At 40.1% G+C, this 19,520-nt stretch overlaps 1 protein-coding gene across 2 annotated transcripts in view; it reads right to left on the bottom strand.

The window, feature by feature from the left end:
• Positions 1 to 2,446: 2,446 nt before the first annotated feature.
• Positions 2,447 to 19,520, bottom strand: part of SOX13 (SRY-box transcription factor 13) — a 42,240-nt gene continuing 25,166 nt past the window's right edge. For both annotated transcript variants that reach the window (XM_075264162.1, XM_075264163.1), the window contains 11 exons: positions 18,444 to 18,530; positions 16,637 to 16,809; positions 16,470 to 16,538; positions 16,265 to 16,370; positions 15,580 to 15,644; positions 15,329 to 15,491; positions 14,921 to 15,027; positions 11,164 to 11,260; positions 9,909 to 10,049; positions 5,916 to 6,132; positions 2,447 to 3,594 (listed from right to left, as the gene is read on the bottom strand). In XM_075264162.1, coding sequence (XP_075120263.1) covers positions 3,348 to 3,594; positions 5,916 to 6,132; positions 9,909 to 10,049; positions 11,164 to 11,260; positions 14,921 to 15,027; positions 15,329 to 15,491; positions 15,580 to 15,644; positions 16,265 to 16,370; positions 16,470 to 16,538; positions 16,637 to 16,809; positions 18,444 to 18,530 — 1,472 coding nt within the window. In that variant the 3' untranslated portion in view covers positions 2,447 to 3,347. The remainder of the gene's footprint in view (positions 3,595 to 5,915; positions 6,133 to 9,908; positions 10,050 to 11,163; positions 11,261 to 14,920; positions 15,028 to 15,328; positions 15,492 to 15,579; positions 15,645 to 16,264; positions 16,371 to 16,469; positions 16,539 to 16,636; positions 16,810 to 18,443; positions 18,531 to 19,520) is intronic.

The following is a 19,520-nucleotide window of genomic DNA, read 5'->3' as shown; positions in this document are numbered from 1 at the left end:
CTTTGGGGTTAAAAATGTTCACTGTACCCGAGATAAAATCCTTTAGGGGTGTAGTTTCCAAAACATGGTCACATATCAGGGGATTCCACTTTACAGGCATTTAAGGAGATCTACAAAAATGTCATGGTGTCCAAAAACCAAACGATTCACACGGGGGCAATGAGGCAGATTTTGACAGCAGATTTCGCCTCAAAATCAGAAAAATGAAGCGACATGACCTTTCTTCAGGTGGATTCCGCCTAAGGAAAGCAATAGAAGTGAATGGGAGGCGAAAAACGCCTAGCGTTTTTTTGCAAAATAACTGACTGAAAACGCCTAGCGTTTTTTTTTTTTTCTACAGTCCATTCACTTTAGGGGAGGGGAAAACGGCCTGGCGTTTTCTGAAGCAGTTTTTACCAAAAAATGCTGCAGAAAAAGCTCCAAAAAACGCCTCAAGGTCAAAAAACCGCTTCCTAATTAGGAAGCGTTTTTTTCAGGACCAAAATAAACCAGGTTTTTACGTTTGAACTAGTTTAATCTGTGAGCCAAAAACCAAATCACTCCATCACTCCTTCCCTTCTGTACCAGCTGACCCAAGCAGCAGTTTATACAGTGCCGCACCTCCCATGAGGCGACCTGAAGCGAGCGCTTCAGGCGGCACTATGCCAGGGCCTCAGGGAGGGCGGCATTTTTGCTAACCTAAGCCAGTCCAGGACAAGCTGTCCTGGACTGGCTTATCACCGAGCGGTGGTTTGGGGAGGCCACTGGAGCAGTGCTGCTCCAGCAGCCTCCCCTCACGCTAAGGCAGAGAGCAGGCAGTCTCCGGGCCTACTCTCTGCCGGCGAACAAGGCTAAGCCCCGCCCATTCACTCGGCCACACCCCCGATCCGCCCCCTCCTCCGGCAGGGGGGGGGGGGGCGGCTTTCTGCAGTTAGCTCGGGCGGCGAAAGGGGAAGGTTCACCCCTGAGTTTATACCCACAGATAACATTAAGTAGGTTATCCTGGGTACACCAGTGTCATATATGTGGGCATGAACTGCAGTTTGGGCACACAGAAGGGCGCAGATGTGAAGGAGTACTATATGACTTTTGGAGCACCGTCTTAGATGTTTGGTATCTAGACACCATGTCATATTTGCAGAGCCTCTAAAGTACCAGAAAAGTGGAATCCACTAAGGGATGACGCCATTGTGAAAACTGCACCCCTCAAAGAATTAATTAAGGGGAGTATTGAGCATTAGTATTGCAGACGTGAAGAGTGAATATGTAAGCTGTGCAGAACATACTCCCTACTATTTCCCCAGTAGCTCCTATGATTGGGGGGGGGGGGGGGGTCTCTTCCAGTGTATTTTCTCTTGTAAACTCTAAATTTGGGGTGTACCCTGATATACGCTCGCACAGCTTATTCATTCCCTTCCTGGTGAAGATTTGTTCTAATGACTTGGCGATTTTTGGAGTTTTTGTCTTCACTTTGTACAAGCTGTATTTTCATTATTTTTCTGGTGATGTAGTGTTATGAAAAGACCCCCCCCAGAGTATAATGATCGTGGAGTTTGTGGGGTTCGCGGGCCTGCGGCCTTACTTACTGATCCCAGCTCCTGCAGAGCAATGAGCAGGAGCCAGGATTGGAACAGAAGGACCCATGATCAGAGCTTCAGCCTTGTAAAGAGGGGGATGCCAGAGAAGCAGCCTCCCCAGCTCCATGTAAAGAGATGGTGACCATCTCTTTACATGGAGCTGATATGCACAGGTAGGAGCGGCAAGTTGAAGCCCCCTCCAACCCCCTGAAAAGCCCAATTAAGGAGCCTTGGCAGTCATATGGAGCCTTACAAGACATTTTTCATTCCACTGGGGGATTCTGGGGAATATGCAAATCTGTTTTACAGGATGTAATTAGGAAAGCAATGCCTCTGCTCAAAAAAAGGAACCCACTGACGTCAATGGGAGGCTTTTTTTTCAGTGCTGAAATTTCACACCAAATTCAGTGCCATTTTCCTCTGCGTGAATTCACCCTTAGAGGCAGAGCTGGAACTAACATGAATGGATGTTCTACTGCAGCATGTGGGAGCAGGGAGGTGTACAATACAACAGAAGACCGATTACTTGGAGGGACGTTCGGTGGCAAGCATTGGGAAGATGGGGCCAATGCGAGATATCGCCAAGAGTGAAGAGGGGCACATGTTAAAATATAGCACACATGCAGGACAATATTTTCTGGCTCAATGGTCTTGCATTGTCCTTTTAGAATCAAAAAGAGGAACCTATTACTGCAGAATGGAAGTTAAAAAAAAAAAAAAAAACAAATAATATAACCCACACACAAAAAGAAAACCACAGCTGGATTTCACACAAAATGTAGACGGTTTATTTTTATTTTTTATTGTACAGTAAACCGATAACTAGAGAAATTTCAGATTTAAGTTATTTTCTGTTTCTTTATCAAAATAAAAAAAAAAAAAAAAATCCATCAGCTCTATGACCTATATTTACAGAGGTATAAAAATATACATACATTTATATATAGATATATCTATTGTGTCTCTTATGAGGTATGAGAATTATGGGTTCTTAGGTTATATCCCTTCAGTACATTCAATAAGGCACTATGGAGATGTAAAATAATGATTGCACACCGCTGTCCGTGACCCCACAACCAAATAGGGCCATTGTAATATACAACAGCAACTGCTACAAACCAGATTTTAGCTAAGAGTCCCTGTTGAAGTTGTCATCACAGTTTCCAGAAATGTGTGAATTAGGCTTTGTAAGTTTGAGACTTCTGTATCTGCCATTTATAAACATCTCGCCAATGTTGCCTGCCATTTACAGAAAGCAGATTGAAGACTTTGTTGAATATCTGCATTCACTAGGTCACTGCTCTTCTACCATTAACAGCGGTGGTGGTCATTTTTTACACTACTAAAATGCTTGCTGAATTGGTCTTTTATTCATTTGCACATAATGCAAGTGTCAAAACTATGACAAAATACAGATAATATATAGAACCCCTTTCTTACTGGAGATAGATCTTGCCCTATTTGCAAGAGAAAAAGAATTGTCAGGTGCACAGCAACACAATATCACTTTACCAATGCTGCACATTTGCTTTCACAATAAGCAGAGTTGCTTTGTGACCAGAAATATTCTAAAAGTGCAAAAGCATTCCATAAAATTTTAGTCCAGCTTCATGTGATATTACTTGTATGTTAAGGTTACAGTTTGCAGTATGTGAACATATACCCTGTCTAAGCAGAACAGACAATGACAGAGAGCTGGAAAAAACAGAGTCTTTTCCATTGTCCCTCTGCAAAAGGGGTACAATACATGTCATTATGTACATAACACCAGCAAGGATGCCATGGTTTGTCTTAATCAGTTATAACTACGAGCTCCCCTTCACTCTTGATAGAGTCTTCAGAGTCACTGCAGAGATCCGGCATGCGTGGCACATGCACTATTGGATCCTCACTATGAAGGCTCCTGGTACTGAGGATTACTGGCATGTTGCTGTCCTTGCTCTGGTACATATCAGGAGTGGAAAGGTGAGACATTCCTGACAGAGACTGGGATTGAAATCCAGATGGTGATGGAGGACTTGCCAATGACCCTTGAGATCTACAAAGAAGGTAAAAAAAAAAATTAAATACCATAAAAATGTATATGTATAGCATGTAACTAACAATATACTGTTCTCATGGTGCAGTGCTACAGGGTGTCTGCCATTGCTGTGGTGCTGTAACTGTACTCGTATGGCCCAAAGCCTGGCAGCAGGAGTGTTGCTGGAGTGTAGTGGTGGATGCCGTGTGGAACTGCACCCAGTAGAGTAGGGAGCCACTATACAGGGGTACTCGTGAAATGGCTAGTGAGCCAATACACCTTGATCAACATGCACCTAGTGTTCATTTTTGTAGGTTTTGCTGAAAAGCATAGATCAATATACAATACTAGGATGTGCGGTCCATGTCTTTTCTCAAATGTTGACGTAATATAAATATATATTTATTTATTAGCGCTTTCATGGTCTTGAATTTTAAGACCATCGAAAAAACTAAAATTTTAAGCTAGTGAATGGTTACAACTTCATCCTCATTTTCTACACTACTTCATTTCACAGACTACTAAATGTGAGCAGAAAAGCTAGTTACAGCAAACGTTAACTTGTCACTTTACAGGTGGTTATCAGTGCCATGCTGCCCACTACTTATCTCCTAGAAGAGACAACTGGTGTCTTATCACTGGGATCCCCAGGGACTTGATACTTAAACTTGAGCCTGGAACACACTGTATTTGCATTGAAAGAAGCCGGCTGAATATGAGATTTTCATTCACTAGACCTATATGAAATCTTTTAATCTCATGATGTTTCATGAGTGAATGATCTTTCTAGGAAGGAATATTCTCAGATCTTCTCAATTCGTCTGTCCTATGCTGGGTGTCAGTGACATTTTCTTTATACTTTTGCTTACAGTATGTGGACTGCTTACCTAGTGGCCAAAATTTAAAGGCCCTATAAAACCTGCACTGCAGGCTCAACAAACATGCTGATAATCTATTAACAAAGTGACAGCCCAATTCAGAAACAACTGTTCCTCTATTGTGCAATGTTTGATGAAATAACATCTCCTTGGCTCTCCCTTTTGTACCCTGCAGTTATTCAATTAGAAAGGACACAAAAGATATGCCATGCAGCAATGATTTCATTAGACCAGGTACAACAGATGTGGAAAGCCTATTGTATTTATTTTAATTAAATGTCTCAATTATGGAAGACTTCCGCCTCCAAGAGCTCATGTTTATAGGGCAATGTGCCCACGCAGATACAGTATTTTTAGAAGAATGTACAATTTGTGATGTAAACTTTATAATACATAGGATAAATATGATTTAAGGGAATGTATGACCAGATATTGACATACGTTTTCTGATAGTAGAGTTATTTTATTTTCTGTACACTGGGGCTGCCATCTTGCCTCAGCTTTTCCTCAGCAATTTAGTGACCTGCTTCACAGCAGTCTTATGGCTATAGGAAGCAATGAGCTGACTCATTGAAGGGAGAGGGGGATAGATATACTGACATCCCTTTTTGTCATTAGTGGATGCAATAATGGGAGTTATGCAACATTATAAAGAGAGGTATTTCTTCTAATATAACCCTGCCTATGATGTAAATGAGGTGAATGCTGAAAAGAAAACCCATACACAACTGGCAACTATCTATTATTAAATGGTGGCCTGAGAAAGTAATAGATCTTACAGTATTTAAACAACTTCAGAGTCGGGACATTTTCTCTGGTTCAGGACCTGACACATTTTAGTTTTTGTTTTTTTTTCTTCTGTACATGCAATATTGAGGACCAACATTTTTTATTTTTTTAACTTTGGGTTATTCAAATCATTTGTGACTCTTTAGGTGATAAATAGGGCTTTATTTTTAGTTGTTTTTTTATGCATGTTCTTTATTTTAATATCCGAGAAATTGTCAACAAAAACGAAGGGGAAACAAGTCTGTTTAAGGCCGGGGCCCAACGGGCCAGAAATGCCGCGATTTGCCCACGGCGGAAAAAAAACGCGGCGTTTTACAGTATCTGCAAAGTGGATGGGATTCATGCAAATCCCATGCCCACTTTGAGGTAAATACCGCAGCGCTGACACGCTGTGAACCTTCTGTTCAAAGTGCTGAGGGAAGAACCGCTTTAGCGCTGCATTACTGGCTCATGGGGCCTTAGTCTTACACATTTCTCAGATTTTTTTTTTTCTTCAACTGAACATAGTAGTTTTTTTTTTTTAAATTTTACTTTATTCTTTTTAATTTTAAATACTGTTCCACTATGAGGTCATAATAGACCTTTAGGGGTCATTTTAACATTACATTTTTTCCTGCAGATTTTCCCTGTAACTGGGGCTGATGCAGGAATTCTTACATCTTTCACACTTACGGGAGAACATATCCATGACGTGAATCCTGTCTTCGGTTCTTCATTAGAGCTTTGTACTCTCCTACTCGAAGTCTCTTACCCTCTACAATGCAAGTACGTTTTGGTCGTGGCTTGTATTTGTAATCCGGATACTTCTCCAAGTGCTGCCGGCTCAGCCGTGCCTGTTCTTCATAGTATGGCTGCTTTTCAGAATTACTCATAGCCTTCCAACGAGATCCTGAAAAAGATGTATTAATAATTAAAAAAATAAAATAAAAATTATGACGACATGTTCTGAATTCATCACTGGGATTGTGTAGGTCTTGTCTCATATGCTTAGCCATAAGCAATAATTATGAATTCATGCCAGTTTTTAAACTATATATATATATATATATATATATATATATATATATATAGAGAGAGAGAGAGAGAGAGAGAGAGAGAGAGAGAGAGAGAGAGAGAGACACACAAAGTACAGACCAAAAGTTTGGCCACACCTTCTCATTCCAAGAGTTTTCTGTATTTTCATGACTATGAAAATTGTAGATTCACACTGAAGGCATCAAAACTATGAATTAACACATGCGGAATTATATACTTAACAAAAAAGTGTGAAACAACTGAAAATATGTCTTATATTCTAGGGTTCTTCAAAGTAGCCACCTTTTGCTTTGATTCTTGCTTTGCACACTCTTGGCATTCTCTTGATAAGCTTCAAGAGGTAGTCACCAGAAATGGTTTTCACTTCACAAGTGTGCCCTATCAGGTTTAATAAGTGGGATTTCTTGCCTTATAAATGGGGTTGGGACCATCAGTTGTGTTGTGCAGAAGTCAGGTGGATACACAGCTGATAGTCCTACTGAATAGACTGTTAGAATTTTTATGTTGGCAAGAAAAAAGCAGCTAAGTAAAGAAAACGAGTAGCCATCATTACTTTAAGAAATGAAGGTCAGTCAGTCTGAAAAAGTGGGAAAAATTTTGAAAGTGTCCCCAAGTGCAGTTGCAAAAACCATCAAGGGCTACAAAGAAACTGGCTCACATGAGGACTGCCCCAGGAAAGAAAGACCAAAGAGTCACCTCTGCTGTGGAGAATAAGTTCATCCGAGTCACCAGCCTAAGAAATCTCAGGTTAACCACAGCTCAGATTAGAGACCAGGTCAATGCCACACAGAGTTCTAGCAGCAGACACATCTCTACAACAACTGTTAAGAGGAGACTTTGTGCAGCAGGACTTCATGTTAAAATAGCTGCTAGAAAACCACTGCTAAGGACAGGCAACAAGCAGAAGAGACCTGTTTGTGCTAAAGAACACAAGGAATGGACATTAGACCAGTGGAAATCTGAGGTTTGGTCTGAGGAGTCCAAATTTGAGATCTTTGGTTCCAACCATTGTGTCTTTGTGCGACACAGAAAAGGTGAAAGGATGGACTCTACATGCCTAGTTCCCACCGTGAAGCATGGAGGTGTGATGGTGTGGGGGTGCTTTGCTGGTGACACTGGTAGGGGTTAATTCAAAATTGAAGGCATACTGAACCAGCATGGCTACCACAGCATCTTGCAGCAGCATGCTATTCCATCTGATTTGCGTTTAGTTGGACCATAATTTATTTTTCAACAGCACAATGACCCCAAACACACCTCCAGGCTGTGTAAGGGCTATTTGACTAAGAAGGAGAATGATGGGGTGCTACGCCAGATGACCTGGCCTCCACAGTCACCAGACCTGCACCCAATCGAGATGGTTTGGGGGTGAGCTGGACCGCAGAGTGAAGGCAAAAGGGCCAACAAGTGCTAAGCATCTCAGGGAACTCCTTTAAAGACTGTTGGAAGACCATTTCAGGTGACTACCTCATGAAGCTCATCAAGAGAATGCCAAGAGTGTGCAAAGCAGTAATCAAAGCAAAAGGTGGCTACTTTGAAGAACCTAGAATATAAGACAGATTTCAGTTATGTCACACTTTTTTGTAAAGTATATAATTCCACATGTGTTAATTCATAGCTTTGATGCCTTCAGTGTGAATCTACAATATTCACAGTCATGAAAATACAGAAAACTCTTTGAATGAGAAGGTGTGGCCAAACTTTTGGTCTGTACTGTATATATATTAGTGTGGGTTCTTTTTATTGTATTAGGGTCTGGAATTTACTTTCATTCCATGCTTTTAACTTTGACCCGTTAAAGGAGGTTTTTTTCCCCACTCTAAATGGTTATGATCCCCCCCCCCAACATACAGAACAGACGACAAAGTGGTTTTGATCTCTGGGGGTCCAGGGTGTACATAAAAATCATGAGACCCAACAGCAGCAGTTGGGCCTCAAGAAAAAAAAAAATTAAAAAAAAAAAAAAATCAAAAGGAGGACATTGGTTGTAAAAGTTTATTTTTATCTTGATATTTAAGTTAACAAAGAAAAGACCCTCACCAACATTTACAACAATGGTGTGCTTAGACCTCCTACAGTCAGTCACCCTTTCAGATACATTTTTTTTCTGCACATCCTCCCTCATTTCATTACGTACCAAGCTACTCCCACTTTTTAATTTAAAGGTAACTAAGTTCCTGGCATGGTAGGGTGGCATGTCTGACAGACTGCATTATACATCTCAAACAAAGCAAGAGGGAAGATTTACAATACATTAACCTCCAGACAATAAAATAGATAAAAAGTATTGTGACAGGGACCTGGGCACCCCCTCCCTCTACCAGCCACATAGAAATTGCCTTGCCAGCCTCCACGAGTAACTCATTGGATCCGTGTGCCAAAACACCTACATTCGCAAAAAATGAAGATCCAGAAGTGATCTTGAGCACTGCGCCGATGAACAGCACGGCTTGGTTCTCCCTGGGTGCTATCAGTGTATGGATTTCTATACCCTCAGGAAACCTGAGCAGAAGACGTCAGAAATGAAGGGGCACAGCACTCAGCTTCACTTTAGCAATTGGCAGGGATCCCCATGCTGATATGTAAAACACTTCGAAAAATTATAGGAACATTTGTATATGACTAATGTTTTCCAGGCACTGACTCACAGTCCTTAAAAGTCCAAAGCAAACAATTGGATACTGTGTTATACACATTTTTTTTGTGGTTTCAATCCATTTATAACATTATAGACTTCCACTTGAGGCAGCCACGTGAAACATGTATGGGGTCACAGTTTCCAGCCAACATCAATCTGTCCTGACATTTTGGTCATCTGAGGGCCAGCTTTAGACTGCCTCCTCTATTAGCTGCCACCTCATCATATAGAGAAGACAGGATGCTATATCTCTATAGGATGACATCACCATGCACGCCCTGCTAAGAATTCTGGAAAAAGAATATGCAAATAAGTCCTCCTAGAACATCTTTCACCTCTACCAACCAGTACCCGGCTTCACCTGGATCTGTCTACAGATGGTTGCCACTATTCTGGCTTGTCTATATTCCCAGATTATGCCACTAGTTTCCAGAAAAACCAGGCAATGATTTATAGGGAGATACCATAGCAAGTTTTCATTTTACACCAAGGAGGCCATATTTGCTTATTCTTTTCCCATAATTCTTAGCAGGGTTAATAAGTCCCTGCACAATGAAAGGTGAAGTCACCCTAATGAGACATAGTATGCAATCTGACGCATGGCTATGACCTCTCCCCCAGCCAGCAAGTACCCCTGCTTTGCTCACAGCTTTCTGTGGATGGGTCTCCTCTTCCTTTTGGAGGATGAATTCTGGCTTGGCTATATTCCCAGATTATGCCATTAGGTTTTAAGGAAAAAAGACAAAAACAACAGGCATTAATCTACAGGGAGCTACTTTAGAAAAGGCGAACCTAGAGCAAGTCCTCCCTTTCTAGCAAGGACTTATTTGCATATTCTTTTACCTTATAATATAGTGGTAAACCATGGAAACTAGGGGGGAATTCTTTAGTTAACAGACTTTGCTTGACCATCAAAGTACTGGAGTGACCTGACTGGGTGCTATAGCATTTACTAGAATAAAAAAAAACAAAAACAAGTATATAAATCTTACCAAGAATTTTACTGATGCTGGAATTGTGCATGTCAGGAAACGCCTGTAAGATCTTTCTCCGCTCGTCTTTTGCCCATACCATGAAAGCGTTCATTGGCCTCTTTATATGGCTGCCACGGCCGTCAGAGAAATGACGGGACCCTAGTCCAATTTTAGAGGGGGAGAAAAAAAAAAAAATAGGAGAACATATATAATCAGTATATTAACTTAATGTGGCTTTAATAATAATTCTATATCATGCATATATCTTGACCTCTGGGAAGAGGGGTTTCTGTGCCATTGCTAAACGGATATGATCAACCCCCCCCCCCCCCTTCCCCCTTCCAACAGGAATGGACCTTAGACCAGTGGAAATCTGAGCTTTGGTCTGACGAGTCCAAATTTGAGATCTTTGGTTCCAACTACCGTGTCTTTGTGCGATGCAGAAAAGGTGAACAGATGGACTCTACATGCCTGGATGCCACCGTGAAGCATGGAGGTGGAGGTGTGATGGTGTATGGGGTGCTTTCTTGGTGACATTGAAGGGTTATATTATTTGTTTGTTTTTTAACTTACAATTTGCATTAGCCCAAGAAGACAAAAAAAAAAAAAATGGTTTTGATCCCTGGGGATCTAGTTGCTGAAACTCCCACCAACTGCCAAAATGATGGGGCAGAAGTGAAATGATCAGCACTGCTTGGCTTTCGCTTTTTTTTTTTTTTTTTTTTTTTTTTTAAATCCATACACATCTCACTCTGTGCTCTGAGGAGACCTGAGCAGTGCTGATCAGAAATAAAATGTCACAGTGTTCAACTTCCCTTTAAGTCAGGGTCTGCATGATGATTTGTCAATTTGTGTTTTCATTCTTTAAAATGATCGGTACACTTGAATATAACCAATGTTTTCCAGAGACGAAATTTTTACAGTTCTCAGAAGTCCACAGTAAAGAATGAGTCACTGTCACATTGCCTGTAGCATTTGGTTTACTAGTAAATGTAATATGATCATTTAAGAGGCCAGCCTTTGAATACATTACATGCCCCTCAAAATGTAATTTTACATCATTTTCAAGGTAGTATGAACTGGAAAATTGGACATCTCATACCAAATTATAGGGACCAGATACACCATTGTGTTTTGTTGGGCCAAACATAGAAGGGGATATTATTAAAAATCAATCTTTACTTTATACTTTTCCCTTCTATAGGGACCTTTGCTTTAAAAATACAACACACACCCACAAATTCTGCATGCAACTACACACAGTAGGCCTCACCATCAAGGTCCATGCTGCATCTCAGAAGAGATTCTTCACTTTCTTGCAGAGCAGACTCATCATGATATTCCCTTTGAGGCAATGAATCAAACATTTCCTAGGAGAGACAGAAATCCTTAAGATTATAGGTCTGTCAGATTTCAGTAATTACATGTAACATGTGCCTCTACTTGTAAATGACATTGCATGAACCATCATGAATATAACTGAGAAGCAAATCCTATATGTGATCTATTAAAAGGGGTTTCCCGTAGTTAAATAGGATTTTTTTTCTGTTAGTTCTCACAAAGCAAGACATGGGTCAGCTGGTGAAAAAAAACCTCTTCTAGTACGTGGCTTATTACTAGTAGGTCTGCACAATCGTAGTAATGACTTTGCTGGGTGGAAAACCTCCGCAGCCTGAAGTTGCGACCACATGAACCTGTGACAAAATAACATCCTTTTATTAATATCACAGGACTAACTTAAGCCACTCTGAAGTATTTATTTGTTATACTGAATTTTAATGATTTTGTGTTTCTCCGTGTTTAATATTTTATCGTTTTACTTAAATGTGTCTCCTAACCATTACACAAGGTCAGAGTTGATAAAAGATTGGGGACCTTCACACTAGGTTAAAGTGGGTTTCCCATTAATGATTACATTTAGCTCTCATCTGCAAAGTCTGCGATTAGGAGAACAGTAATAACTCTTTCCTGGAGTGCTCCACGTGAAAGAAGTAGGCCGCACTTTGGGTGAACTTGTGGATCCCCGTTCTTGTGATCTCTGTAGGTTTCAGAGGTTGGAACCCAAGCGATCAAACATTTTCCCCTATTCAGTGTAAAAATGTCATTAATGAGAAGTCATTTAGATTCAGAATCTGCTATTTTTGATTCAGTCATCAAGAACCAGCATATGCAGCCATTTCTGGTTTCTGCAAAGCACTGCAGAGTTGATAGTACGAAATACCTGCCGGGACCTGGTGTGGAACTTTGATGAGTCTGAAGTTTACACTGTGACTGACATATGACTGACATATGACTTTTTAAAGACTGTGAAAGCAGATAATGGACTAAGCTATGACTTGAGGCGTAGATGCCGACAAACCACTAGTACCTGGAAGAGAAAATAAACAGCTACAAACCAGAAGACATACAAGCAGGTCATGTCTGCCTATGCTCATAGGCTAAAACTGGGTAGCATAGTGTATTAGGGGAAGGTATAGGCCAGGGGCGGAGCAGACGTCTTTTCATATTTTCTAGTATCAGTCAAGCCTATACTCCATGGTACAGTGTTCCCCAATGAATACAATGAGAAAGAATGAATTTTAACACTTTTTCTTTCAGCAACAAAAATGATATTGGGAGATATCTACAGAAATCTGTACGATTTTTAGATTTTCCCCCTCAGCAGAGAATGGAGTACAACTCTAAGACTTCCTGTTGCTTGGCAGTTGAACACCAGTGACATCATTAGCGAATAGGCGATCAATATGAATGGATTGAAGTAAAGTGTAGAGACTGCAAAGATGCATTGCTTATAAAGAGAACTGCTAAGATGGGACATATTTGGTCTAATTTAAGTATTAAATAATCTTGCATGTAAGTTTTACATAAAATCACAACTGCAGGATCAATCAAGGTATCAAGTGTCCTGTATTTACTGTCAGCCTACACATTTACGACCTGCAGGAACATCATAACATTGGCCCCTATGGTCTGATTCCGATAACAGATTGTCATAGTATACCGACAGTCTAATTCTGAAGGACTAGATGGTCCCAATGATTTCAATGTGGCCACATATACATCAGTTTTTTCACACATTCCCTTGATCTGTGTGAAGAAGCAGAGCATGTCGTATTCTAAGCAGTTTTCCCTGGATCAAAACAGAAGATTTGATTGAGCAGTTTAAGACTTCCTTAGTTTGCATTGAAGACAACAGAACGGGAATGTGGCCTGGTCCGGGAAGAAGATGAAAGCTTAATAGAATAGCTCCGTCCTCACCATCAGTGAAAAGCAACTCATAGCAACTATTGTAGTCACTGGGACAAATAATCTCTTTAGAGGCTCCAGGGATCTGAGAAGCACCTTACTCAGAAGTGGGCAGTACGTAACTACATCAAGAACAAGCGACGCGGTTAGGCGTAAGGGGACTTACTATACTCAGGCAGCCGCCATCACAGAAAACAGTCTAGACTGCACTGCATATACTTCAGTCCTTCCCTTCTCTGGACTTCTTAAATCAACCTCCAGTATAAGAGAGGGCTTTCCTTAGGCAACCAAGACTGGGACTTCTGTTGGGCAGCTGACCCATTAAATAAGTCAGCCGGATAAAAAGCAGTGCATAAAGACAAGTAGTTGCCATACTGCTGAACCAAAAGGCATACAGAGTAGCGAACAAGGAGCGGTACATAGAGGTGAGCAGCCGCCTTTTAATTAAATATTAAGAAACAAAAGTATATGCTTCAGTGCCTTCCGCAAAGCCTCAATCAACAGAGAGGTAAGGGCAGATACACTTAACACCTTAACTCTAAAGTGTTGAATATGGGAAAAGCACAACTCTGAGGCGAGATATCTATCCATATTGTGATCTGATCCCCAGAGTGAGTGAATAGTCTCAGGTCCATCTTACAGTATCCCCATTAGAGATTTTGTCAGCGATCTCTAATACCAACGCTATCCCCTCAGCCTACCCAAAATTAACTATTAATCCTTTGGCTATATATGAAAAAACATGACCAGAGGTAGAAAAACTAAGGAACCCCTAAGACAATGACTTTGTTGATGGTGGCAGACGTTATAATAAACCCCGCTTAGAATATCGGGACACTTTTAAGTACCATTCCAGCAATGTCCCGACGAGATATAGAAACCTCTGAACTATCATCTCAACCTTATTCCTCTTCTGCCAGCTCACATCAAAGTCAAGATAAGCTGAGACGCCGTCAAACAATTTACTTTCCGCTTAAATGAGAGACTCAGTTCTACCAAAAAATAAATAAAATTCTCATATATATTCCAAATACTTCTGGATTCCCCAAAAATAAGGAGCCCAGACAGACAGAAACAAAGACTAAACTCCCATGAAGAACATAACTACCTTAATAATATACAATCTCGAAAATCTCTCCAGCTTCTAGAACATTTTGATAAGATATCGCTATTTACAGACTTCTCACAGGTTACCACCCAGGAACCGAAAAAAAAAACATCCTGTCACCTTACTTCTACGAGAAAAACAAAATACCCTACAAATGGGGATTCTCAACATTACATTACTTAAAAATGGGACCTCATCCATCCTAAGGCCGGGTTCACACGGAGTATTCTGGCTCGTCATTTGGTACGTAGACGCAAAATCACGGCTGCAAAATAGCGCCGCGTGTACGGTACCGGCTCCCATTGAAAACAATGGGAGCGTATACGGCCCGCAAATCCTCCCGCGGCGTCTACGTACCAAATGACGAGCCAGAATACTCCATGTGAACCCGGCCTAACTCACCACAGCTTCCTGGGAAAACCCGGATTAAATGATATACAAAGTAAAGATGGAGACTCTGATATGCTTTTTTGAACTTTGTTGCCCAAATGTATTTAACAATTACAGTTGCATTCTGTGCTATTTGTTGTTTTTCTCTTTGTATTTTTTTGCAGTTTCCTAAAAAGATCATCAGATAAACAAACCTCTCAGCAAACCCTGAAGTAATTAACCCTACTCCGGAGGCTTCGTAGAGAATATTATATCAGTTGTGTTACTACCGTCTAATATTAGTTACCTTAGACATGTGACCATCACGTTGCTCTGGAGTTTTGTTCGGTCCATGAAGAAGCTGTCGTGCTTCTTGTATTGCTTTAGTAATGGCATCTCCTTCACCCAGGAAACCTAAGGAGGAAAACACTAATAAGTCCACTATAAAGAAGACAAACTGCAATACAACTGAGACAATTCATAAAAGGAGATAATAATGATGTGCAAGATCATTATAAAAAAAGATTATTCTTAAACAGATTACTAGTTAGTTCACCAGATTAATTGAAACCACATTATATTAGGTTATGAATGATTCTGAAAATGTATCTTCATCAGGAGGAAACCAGCAGATTCTTTAATCTATGAATACGTAACCCAACAAATATAGCTACTATGGTTATTCTAAAAAGGCACGGCGTCTCTGCAGACATACCTAGTGGGAGACCGGCTCTTGTAGGGCTGGAGGCGTTATCTCTGCTACTTCCAACCCCATTGCTTGCAGCTGGTGACATTTTCAGTGTTGGAGAGTTACTTGATAAGGGAGACTGCTCAGGAGCTTTGGGTTTGGCTGTCAGATTCAAAGGCTGAGATGGTTCCTAAGCAATAGATTAAGGAATCAATATATCCTCATTTTATAGGTGACAAGTATATATAATTTTTACCAATTATAGTCCAGGACATTACCTGTTTTCCAGTAGTAGAGGCTCTTGGTGGTGTAGGATTATGAATCAATTGCATGGGATATTCCACTGAAAAAAGAAATTAATGACATAAAACAAATAGAATAGAATCCTTAATAGTAAAACTAATCACAACCTGGCTGAGGGCCCACATTGCAGAAATGTATTTTTTGTTACAGAGTTTGCTGGGAGGGGGGTTGAGTTAAAAAAAAATTCCAAGGAATGGGAAATACATAGGAAGTGCTTATACTGCTACCTTTTGCTCAATCCACTCCTGTCTTTGGCCCAAAAAAATGCAGCAAAATCTGCAAAAAAGCAGTGTTTCTACAATGTAAGGCCTTAGCTTAAAGGGGTTCTCTGGGGAGATGTCTCTATTCTTTTTGTAGAAAAGGGGGAAAAAAAAAAAAGAATAGAAAAAGTTATATCATTACTCACCATACTAAACCCTGCCATTACCAATCCAATGATTCCTGGGTGCTCTCAATATACAGGAAAGATTTCTCAGCCAATAACAGGCTGGGGTGCGTCACTTCTGCAGCCCCCAATTATCTAAGCCACATTTCCTGTGTTGAGAGATACTAGGGACTCAGGAACTGGCAAGGGGAGTAATGCTTATTTAATCCATTCTGTCCTCTAACTAGTCTAGGTGTCTTGCACTTCTAAAAAGTTATTAAGGTTTTTGTACTTACCAGGCTTGCAAGGAATTGGTTGTATAAGAGGTGACATCTGAGGGTCTGAAGGAACCGCCTGAGCAGGAGGGAATGCTGGAATCATGACATAGGGCATATTTACTTGCTGCAAAGAACACAAAAAAGTAATGTGAAGATCAGTCGGCATTGAAGGAGAGTGAAGATGAGAAGTAAGAATCTCCAAGACTGGAAGCTGTGCTGTTACCTGGATCTGCTGCTGTAACATATTAATTTTGTGCTGCTGCTGGATGAGTTGCTGCTGCTGTTTAGCAATCTAGGCAGGGACAATCAGAGAGGTGACATCAGATTAGGACTAGCACTACTAAATATAGGACAATAGCAGCCACTGGTCAGTATACTGTTTATTTCTACCTGCTCCTGCTGTTGTCTTGCAAGCTCCATCTGCTGCTGCTGTTTCTCCAATAACATAGCCGCCATGTTTCGATGTTCAGAGTGAGCACTTAACAACTGGTCCCTCAATCCCGCTAGCTGACGGATCATCAGCAACAACTGCAGCTCCTTTTCTGCCAAGCTCTCCTGAGTGCCTGAAAACATAAGTGGTGTTAACCTAATTCTTACACACAAAATCTATCTATCTATCTATCTATCTATCTATCTATCTATCTATCTATCTATGATCTTTTGTCACCTTTGAAATGGCAATGTAAAAAACATGATTAGTTACCAAGATGATGCAGGTATACAAAGCATGTATCAAGATAGGCGCCATGATGTTTACTGAAGTTTTTATTTTTTTCATTAATTGTTGAAGAACCCCATGACCCCTTACAGACAGACAGACAGTTCTAAAGGTCACAGACCTTTTTTTTTTTTTTTTTTAATTGTCACTCTGAAAGCCAGAGTCTTTTTATTTTACCATTGATGTAGCACTTTAAGTGCTTGCTTTTTTTGAGAAGAGTTGAATTTTTTAATGGCATAATGGTGGTAAAACTATATCTTATTGACAATTGTTTTCATCCCACCCTCTTTCAGGGGTGAGATGAAAAAAGGTTACTGATTCTGGTATTGTTTAGTAATAAATTTGGCATCATTCATCATATGGTATAAATAACATTATACCTTTATTTTGAAGGTCAGTACAATTGCAGGGATACAACTTATGAAAAATTTTAGGTTTTGCCACTTTCCATTTGCTTTAGCGTCATCTTTTATAAGCCAGAACATATTTTTTCCCTGACTAAGCTAGATGAGCTCTTATTTTTGTAGCACTTTGAGTCAGTACCATTATGTGCTACAGGCAGCCTTCGGATTTAAATTTCACAAAAAAAAAAAAAAAAAAAAAAAAAAACACACCACACACCCTTTTCTGACTTTTTAAAAAGAAATTCCTTAGCGAATGATGTGTTAGATATGGGCCATTACACATAAAGAATTTTTAACTTTTAATTTTTTGCTTTTTTTTCTCCCAGAAATGGAGCTAAACTGTGCAATATTCTATTTGCACATAGAACACACTGCTAATGTACTATTGTAAAGGGTTCTGAGCATCAGGAACCAATTAAAGTTGATAGTCACTATTGCAGCTAGATCTAAAGGGTTAAAACACTACACTACACCACTAGCAATCCAAGATCCAGGTACTGCTGTCAGCTGTAGGTTACAGCTAGCACCTAAAGCTGAAGGCTCTGGCTCAGAAAATCAAGCATTTCCATGATGCACCATGGAATGCAAGCCCGCTGCTTACAGTGATATACCATTATGTCATAGTCCAGGGAGGGGTTAACGCCCTGGAAATAACAAGCTTGGTTATCTTTGTGCACAAAAGAAACTGAATTAAAGGAGTTGTCCCACCATTAAATATTACATTCACTGTATGGAAGTTAATGCTGGTTTCCCAATTTATAAGCTGTTAAAGAATCCAGCGACGAGAAATTAAATGATATTTCCTGTATTTCCACAGTATGTCCTACCTAGCATCCAAAGTGTACAGCAATGTGTATGTCCACCTAACAAGCCAATGGTGATAAACACATGCTCACTCTCCTAACAGCCTGGTCTCTGCACTTTGGTTCTCTGTTCACTGTAGAGCAGTTTCTGCCTGTATTCTCTTCAGAGATGCCAATAGAACTTGCTTTTTACTGCATAAAGCCATTTCTATTGTTTACATGATAAAAAAAAAAAAAAATCCATCTAGCATGCAAGACATAACAGACAATACCTTTAACATCTTTACTGTCAAGTATTCCATTTCCCAAAAGTCTTTCTTTCCATTCACTAGTTAGCAGTTTCTCTAGGGCTGGCATTGCTGTAAAAAAATAAATAAATAAATAAATAATATATATATATATATATATATATATATATATATATATATATATTATAAATGCAGATGTATAGTAATCACAGATATAGGCAAAAATAGTTAAAGGGGCTCCATCATTGGGAAAAGTCATTTTTAACTAATCACATCCTTGCATAGCCTTTAGAAAGGCTATTCCACACCTACCTTTAGTATGTAAATTGCCTCAGTGGTTTCTGAATAAGTCCATTTTTATTTATATGCTAATTAGACTGGTGTACAATACATCGTGCACCCCTTTACTATTGATTCCTATGGGAGACTGCTGCTGCTGATGACTCAGCTTCCTGTTTGCACACACACATAGGAGATAATAGCAGAGACAAGTGCTGCTGGGAACTTCCTGTGCTGGCTGGAAGCTCATTAGCATATGAATAAAAACGGACTTATTCAGAAGCCACTGAGCCAATCTACAGTACATACTAAAGGTAAGTGTGGAATAGCATTTCTAAAGGCTATGAAAGGATGTGATTAGTTAAAAATGACTTTTCCCAGTGATAGAGCCCCTTTATAAAAATGTATAGCCCACAGTTTTCATGATTGATGTGGATCCCAGCATTTGAAGTCCCATTGATCTAGTAGTTATTCCCCCCCCCCCCATCTACTAAAGAGGGTATAATGAAATTGCTGAATAAGTCTGAAGCCCCACATTGCAGAAACGCAGCTTTTTTTTGTTGCAGATTTTGTTGCGGTTTTTGGAGCCAAAGCCAGGAGAGGATTGAGCAAAAGGTAGAAGTTTAAGAACTTCCAATATATTTCCCCAATTCTTTTGCAGGCATTCTTGGCTTTGGCTCAAAAAAACGCAACAAAAAAAAGCTATGTTTACGCAACTTGGGGCCTAAGCCCTTAACATGAAAACAATCCAGAGAAAAGAAGAAACTGGTTGCAATGACACCCCCCCCCCCCACTGAAATATATTATTCTATTTGTAATCTC

This window comes from Leptodactylus fuscus, chromosome 2, assembly GCF_031893055.1.
Source record: "Leptodactylus fuscus isolate aLepFus1 chromosome 2, aLepFus1.hap2, whole genome shotgun sequence".
NCBI lineage: Eukaryota > Metazoa > Chordata > Amphibia > Anura > Leptodactylidae > Leptodactylus > Leptodactylus fuscus.
Note: the sequence above shows the minus strand (reverse complement) of the source record. Positions and strands in the feature narration are given on the sequence as shown.